The 7,960-nt window shown below is 41.3% G+C and overlaps 1 protein-coding gene across 1 annotated transcript in view; it reads left to right on the top strand.

The window, feature by feature from the left end:
* The first annotated feature begins 333 nt into the window (after window positions 1–333).
* Window positions 334–7,960, top strand: part of LOC147087108 (Fc receptor-like protein 5) — a 75,742-nt gene continuing 68,115 nt past the window's right edge. The window contains exon 1 of the mRNA XM_085978202.1: window positions 334–453. Within this exon, the coding sequence (XP_085834328.1) occupies window positions 423–453 (31 nt within the window). The 5' untranslated portion in view covers window positions 334–422. The remainder of the gene's footprint in view (window positions 454–7,960) is intronic.

Here is a 7,960-nt window from a genome sequence, read left to right as displayed (position 1 = left end):
CAGGAAAATAAACAGGAAACAACGGGAGGTCGTACATAGTCAACTAGATAATTAAGGTCCTTCAGGGAAGAGAATGATAGTAAACTGTTTGGGGTGAATTGTCACACCGCAGGGTGGAAAGAGGTGGTAGCGATTTTGCAGCCCGTTTTCAACCCTAATGATTGTTGTTGCCGGTTATTATTGTCTAATATTCAAATTTTGTAACGCTGGAGCTTGCAACTTTCCAATCCGTACTGCATTCCAGCTTGTAAACAAACTCAGTGCTGTTGCTTTAATTGTGGGGATGACCTCACTTCCTGCCGGCCTCTCTTTCTGCTCTCAGTGCCTCAACGCTTCCTGGTATGAACTTCTGCGAGGCGGAGCATAACAATCAGTCGCCGTTACTTACAGCTCTCATCTCTCAATTTAGCTCACACTAGAACATGGAGAGAGCCGCCATGTTAATGCTGTTTGGTGAGTCGTGATCAATTTAATACCTGCTTTGCTGGATTCTGGGTCTGCGAGGTAACTGAGTGGGCAAATGTAAGCAGGAGAGTGGGACTGAATCCGGTGGTGACCGATCTCCGGTAGTTCAGTGGATTAAAGCAACTCCTGGCAAACTAAGTGGACCACTTTAGATCGGCAATCTGTCAGAGTGGATATTTGTTTGTGCTGAATTCTCCATGAGTAACATTGAGACAGTGCAAGTGGTATTAGTTTTCGGGAGAGGTGAGAGATTTGCAGCGTCGGAGATCAGATATGCAATGTATCCACTCTCCCCAAGGGCAAAACAGAAAACCGCCGCCCTTACAGCCATGTTCCAGGGTGAGTCTCCTTCTTCACAAAGGAGAGGGGAAAGATAAGAGTAATTGAAATAAAACGGTTAAGAGTATGTCTGATAAATCACAATATCACCTGATGAGGTGTGCGGTTTCACAATGTTGTTCGGTTGACTTAAAGGTTCTTCTGTCGGTTCAGTAATGCCGGCTAATCTGTGGAAAAGAACAGGAATGTACCCGGTGGGCAAAGGAAGATGCTTTCTGGCCGGCACAGTCACAATGGATCGAATGGCTTCCTGTGCCGTACGTTTCCATGTTTCTACAATTTAGGAGGTTTGGAAAGAGGAGAAGAACAATATTATCTGACAGTGGATATTACAGTAAATATATTTTTAGCACTGCCTTTGTTTCTGGGACACTTTTCTTTCCGTGAACATTCGAGTTGAAACCGCAGCCTTCCGTTTTCACACCTAACTGTTGCTACTTTTCTCTGCATGACTGAACATTGTCCATTTGTTTGCTTATTTTTCATTCTCTTTTCACACTTTCATCTCAATGTAAGTCGTTTTGTGATATTTGTGAGCCTGCGTGTACTGTCTGTGCAATTAAATGTTTCTGGTGAATATTTCGGGCAGCTTGCAGACCTAGAAATTTATTTTAACCCCTTTTCCTCATTCAGTCTGCAAGAGCTGAGCATCTGACTGTGATATTGATCTGCCCAGAGTGCGGACACTAATGTCCGCTAACAAATGCTGGGCTGCATCTGCCCTGCTGTGCTGATAATTTATCTCTTAGACTCCATTTTTTCAATCTCAATTTCCACCGTCAGTACCTCCATTCATTCCATAAGGGAGATTCCACGGTGGCCTTGCTATTCTTTTCCGTGCTATGGTCGATTGTGGAGATCAGTAAAAATGCTCAGTTTTTTCACACACACACCGCCCAGCTGCTTTCCTTTGTCTTTCAGTAATGGTTTCACTCAGTCACAAAATGGACCATGTGTGTATCTGTGCATCATTTACCATGGCTTTGTTTCTTCAAGGCAAAGGCACATCCTGATACCAGCCATGGATTTTTGAAATTGTTTACACATGGTCGTCTCGATAGGCCTTATTTATTTAGCCATTCAATCTTACAGTGCAGAAGAAAGACATTTAGTCCCAGGATCGAGGTTTTAACACATAACCATGCAAAATATGAAAGATTATATGGAATCTGATTCAATCACACTTTCAGGTAGTGTGTTCCAGATCTTAAAAAACCTCTGTGTCAAATCATTTCACCTCATCTCCACTCTGGAACTTTAGCTGTTTATCTGAAATCTTTGAACTTTGCTTGCCGACAGTTTATCACTCCTTGCTCTATCAAAGCCCCATATATTGCTAATAACTCTGTTGTAAGGAGAGCAATTTCAGCTCCTCCAATGGATGGCACTCATACCTAGTATTATCCTGGAAACTTTCTCTGATCCCTCGCGAAGCACTTGAAATCATTTCTAAAATGCGGTGTTTAGAATTTTACACAATACTCCAGTTGAGGCCTAACCAGTAATTTGTGAATGTTTAGCTGGACTTCCTTGTTCATCTATTAAGTGCATCTTTTTCCAAAGCCAAATATCTCGTACACGCTCTTAACTGCCTCTTTAATTTGCCCTGCCACATTCAATGATCGGTCAGCATGTGCTCCCAGTTACCTTTGCTCTTTGACAACTTGAAGATATTGTCATTTGTATTATAATGCCTCGCCATGAAGTTTCTACCAAAGTGCTTCACTGCACTGTTAGCCACAGTAAATTCCAGCTGTCATAGTCTGCCCATTTCACCACTCTGTCTATTTCCTCCTGAATCTGCTGCTATCCAGCTCTCTATATATAACCTTGCCAAATTTTCCATCAGTGCAAAATTCGAAATGTTACCCCTTATACACAAGTCCAATTCATGTAGGTAGAACACGATTATCAATGGTCTTAATACCGCCCCTTGGAGGAATACCACTGCATATTTCCACACATTCAGTAAAACTTCCGTTCACCACTGCTCACTCCCTCGTATCAATATATTATCGCCCCTATAATACCATGAGCCTCTGCAGTTCGGGTGATTCTGTTATGTGATACTTAATTGCAATTCCAGATATACAAAATCTACGGCACAACTTTCATCAGCCCTCAGGGATATTTCATCAAAAAACTCAATCAGGTTAGTCAAACACAATTGTTCTTGAAAAAAGCTTGCTTCTGTAAGTGAGAACTTAATGTTGTCCTTGACAATGGTCTCCAGTAGTTTTCCCAGCACTGAAGGTGGACTGATTAGCCTGGCATTAACAGGTGTATCGCTCTCCCCGTTTTGAAGAGTCACATGATATTTGCAATCCTTCATTCCTCTGGCGCTACTCCCATTTCCAAGGGGTTTTGTAAGATTGCGGTCAGAACTTCTGCTATCTCCTCAACCACTTCCCTCAGGAATGTAGGATACCTCCCATATGGATTGGCTGACATGTTAATGTAATTAACGCAATCTTATTTTTCATATTCTTTTTATGTATTTTATCCAATCCAGTAGATCTACTGCAAAAATGGACTCCATCCTCTTCCTATGTGAAGACGGATGCAAACTACTCATTCAGTACCTCAGTCATGCTCTCTGCGTGCACAAGAATATTTCCTCTTTTGACATTAATCGGCCCCACCATTCCTTTAAAATTTATTAAAGGTGTATATTACCCACTAATCTGTTTTCATGGGCTTCCTTTGCACTTCTTATATCGTTTTTACATTTCTGCCTGCACTCGCCCTATTCAACCTGGTGTTATGCTGCGTTCTGCAATTCACATTTGTCATAAGCCTCCTGAACTCCGCTTAGTGCAATCTCTATTCTGTTTCTCATCCAGGCACTCTAACTTTGGAAGCCCCATTTTTCCTTCTTATGGGCACATGCTTGCTTTGTACAGAGGAGAACAAATCCAGCTTCTCCAGCTTCTCCACATAACTGAAGTCCCTCATCCCTGGTACCATTCTGGTAAATGTTCTCTTACCGTTCTCTGCCATAAGGTGAACATTCCCAGCTTCACAGGTCTCTGCACATAACTGAGGTCCATCATCCCTTGTACCATTCTGTTTAATATTCCCTTAACCTTCTCTGCCATAAGGTGAACAATCCCAGCTTCACTAGTCTCTCCACATAACTGAAGTCCATCATCCCTGGTACCATTCTTTTTAATATTCCCTTAACCTTCTCTGCCATAAGGTGAACATTCCCAGCTCACTAGTCTCTACACATAACTGAAGTCGATCATCCCTCGTAGCATTCTGTTCAATATTCTCTTAACATTCTCTGCCATAAGATGAACAATCACAGCTTCGCTGGTCTCTCCACATAACTGTAGTTCATCATCCCTGCTACCACTCTGGTTAATCTTCCATTAACCTTCTCTGCCTTAAGGTGAACAATCCCAGCTTCACTCGTCTCTCCACATAACCAAAGTTCATCATCCCTGCTACCATTCTGGTTAATCTTCCATTCACCTTCTCTGCCTTAAGGTGAACAATCCCAGCTTCATTAGTCTCTCCACATAACTGAAGTTCATCATCCCTGCTACCATTCTGGTTAATCTTCCATTCACCTTCTCTGCCTTAAGGTGAACAATCCCAGCTTCACAACTCTCTCCACATAACTGAAGTTCATCATCCCTGCTACCATTCTGGTTATTCTTCCATTAACCTTATCTGCCTTAAGGTGAACAATCCCAGCTTCACTAGTCTCTCCACATAACTGAAGTTCATCATCCCTGGTACCATTCTGGTAAATATTCACTTAACCTTCTCTGTCATAAGGTGAATAATCCCAGCATCTCAAGTCTTTCCACATAACTGAAGTTCATCATCCCTGCTACCATTCTAGTTAATCTTCCATTAACCTTCCATGCCATAATGTGAATCATTCCAGCTTCACTCGTCTCTCCACATAACTGAAGCTCATCATCACTGCTACCATTCTGGTTAATCTTCGCTTAACCTTCTCTGCCATGAGGTCAACAAACCCAGCTTCACTAATCCCGCCACATAACTGACGTCCATGATCCCTGCTACCATTCTGGTAAATTTTCCGTTTACCTTCTATGCCATAAGGTGGAAAATCCAACATGCACTAGACTCTCCACATAACTGAATTCTGATTATCCTCCTGCAATTCTCGCAAATTTACTCTGCACCGTTTACAAGGTTATCAGGTCCTTCCCAATGTGTGGTGGCCAGAATTGGACACAGTACTCCAGCTGAGGACTAACATGTGATTTACAAAGGTTTAGCATAACCCTTTTTCCTTTTATATATTATGTCGCTAATATTAAACAAAAGATATTAAAGATTTTTTTGACACATTGATCAACGAGTCCTGCCACATTTAAATACTTTTCTATGTGCGCTCTGTTTCTGAACGCCCTGTAACATTTTATAATTTCCTATACACTGCCTCTCCTCTTTCGTCTGCCCAAATTCCAAAACTTTATATTTCTCTGTATTAAATGTCAGCTGCAATGTACCTGCCCATTTCACCAGTTTCTCTCTGTCCTCCGGAAGTCTGCTACTATACAGTGCATTGCTTACTACATATTTCAAGTTTACTACTTTTCCAACCAAGCTGCAAGCTGACTTGCTTTTCAGATGAAAGAAATGGAGAATATAAAGCACTTGGCTTTCATGCACTTCCAAATGCAATTTAAAGTTTTTTATTTCAATGTCGTTTAATTACTTTAAATTATTTGGACTCAGAAACAAACTACATTGATTGCAATGTTCAGTTGTATTTGCAGCACAATAGTTGTGTAGTAGTCGTTTGTACAGTTCTATTTCTTCCATTGTGTTTCTATATAATTCCCCTAATTTATAGTTTCCGAGAGGTAAAGTGGAACATTTTCCCTTCATATATTTTACGAACATAAGAACATAAGAATAGGAGCAGAAATAGGGCATCCTGCCGTTCTCGCCTGATCCGTCATTGAACAAGATCTTGGCTGATCTTTGAACCCCACTGCACCTTCACGCATTATCCCCATACCCATTGATTCGCTTAATAACCAAAAAATGATCGATCATGGACTTGAATATATTAACGACTGAGCCTCCAAAGCCCTCTGGGGTAAAGATTTCCAAAAATTCACCACCTTCTGATTGAAGAAATTACTCCTCATCTCAGTCCTAAATGGCTGAGTATGTATTTATAGACAGTGAACCCTGGTTCTGGACGCCTCAGCCAGGGGAAACATCCTTCCTGCATTTACCCTGTCTAGCCCTGTAAGAATGGTATATATTTCAATGAGATTAGCTCTCATTCTTCTAAACTCTAGAGAATATAGGCCTAGTCTGCTCAATCTCTCCTCATAGGTCAATCCACCCATCCCAGGAGTCAGTCTGTTGATACAACGTTGCAGTCCCTCTATGGAAAGTATATCCTGCCTTAGGTAAGGAGATCAAAACTGTACACAATTTGAAGGTTTGGCCTCACTGGGGCCCTATATAATTGCAATAAGTGTCTTGAATTCAATTTCATTAATAATTGAATGTCTGAGAATCATTCTGTTAGTGCACTTCTAATTGTAAATGTCAAAGCAGAATAGTGTAAATGTGTCAAATGGAAAATCTTGCAGGCCTATGAGGAAAAACATATGAGGGGGTCTAATGTTTTGGGTCTGAAAAAGAGCCAGGACAGGCACGAGGGGCCGAATGTCCTCTTGCACCGCTGTCAGGCTCTGTGATTCGCTGATTCTATCTGTGGTGGTAAGCAAGGTATTAACTAATTATACGGTTAAACTATATCAGAGAGATTGTCACAGTGCATTTTCATTCAATATGTTTATCCTCATTCTTGGGTCTGATGCCGTTCCCTTGCTGTCAGGGTTGAATTCCTCATTGTACGAGGTGACGCGCTTCTGAGCTGTAACCAGGGGTTCTGTTGTCAGCATTTTCTTTCACTGTTAACCTCAGGCTGAAATATTTTCATCATCTATTTTTATCGGTAATTAAATCCACTTTTTAGTTCCACACAGATTGCACCTGAACAACCCCAGCTTCTCTCATCCCTCCTCATAAATTAAGTGCATTTCCCTGGTACCATACTGACAAATCTGCACCTAGCCTTCTCTGCTCAAAGGAGAAAAAATTAATCTTCTCTAGTCTCTCTTAATAACTGAAGTACTTCTTTCCCGGTATGTTTATGATAAATCTCCCCTTAACATTCTCTGCTCTAAGGAGACAAATCCAAGTGTCTCTAATCTCTCCGCATAACTGAAGTTGCTCAGGCCTGGTGCCATTCTGGTGAATCTCCAATTACACCTCTGCGCTCCAACGTGGACAATCCCAGCTGCTCTCCTCTCACTACATAACTGAAGTCTGTAAGATCAAGACCATCACTTCAGCTGCTACATCACACAGTTCCCCTGATAACAACGCTCAAACAGTTCTGAGGCTTCGCCCTCTCTGAGCACTGACTCTGAGTCTTTCCCGAATCTCTCTCCTATCCCCACGCATGCTCTTCCCCTGTTTAGTTTGCCTGTGAAACCCATCACCTTGGTCTTGAACTTATTTTTAGTGAACAGCTGACCATCTGACTTATTTTCAGACCTTAAACAAGCTGATGTATTGAATTATTGTCACTTCAGTTACTGTAATTCTCTTGCAAAACAGCATTCTGTCTGATAGTATCCTCCGATTTATCCCATTCTGTTTGTGTGATGTCCCTAAGCACATCCCCTTTTCAAGTTTGGAAGTTGCTGGTGGAATATGAAATAACTATTTTTATTTTAATAATTGAATCAATTTGTACTAATAAACGACAGTATGGATTTCCAGTCGGCTAAAGCAACGCACACGGTGGTGGATTATACAAGAATTAATTAATTTTTCAGTTGAAATTGTATAAGAAAGATTGCCACAATGTACTTCTTTAAATGTGTTTAAACACATTCTCGGTTCTGAACCACTGTTCTTACTGTCAGGGGTTAAATTACTCTCTGTCCGAGGTGAAGCGATTCAGAGCTGAAACCATAGGCTTCTGTTTACAGCATTTACTGTTACTGTGAAATTCAGCCTGAGAATTAAATAGAATACATTGCAATAACAGCACAGAGACAAGGCCATTCGGCACCAAAAGGTCTATGCCATTGATTATACTCCACATCAGACACCTCCCAATCTATTCAGATGACAC

Source organism: Somniosus microcephalus, unplaced genomic scaffold (genome assembly GCF_052327205.1).
Source record: "Somniosus microcephalus isolate GS21.2 unplaced genomic scaffold, FLI_Smic_1.0 unresolved_chr6, whole genome shotgun sequence".
Taxonomy (NCBI): Eukaryota; Metazoa; Chordata; class Chondrichthyes; order Squaliformes; family Somniosidae; genus Somniosus; species Somniosus microcephalus.
This window is presented reverse-complemented; position numbering and strand designations above follow the sequence as displayed.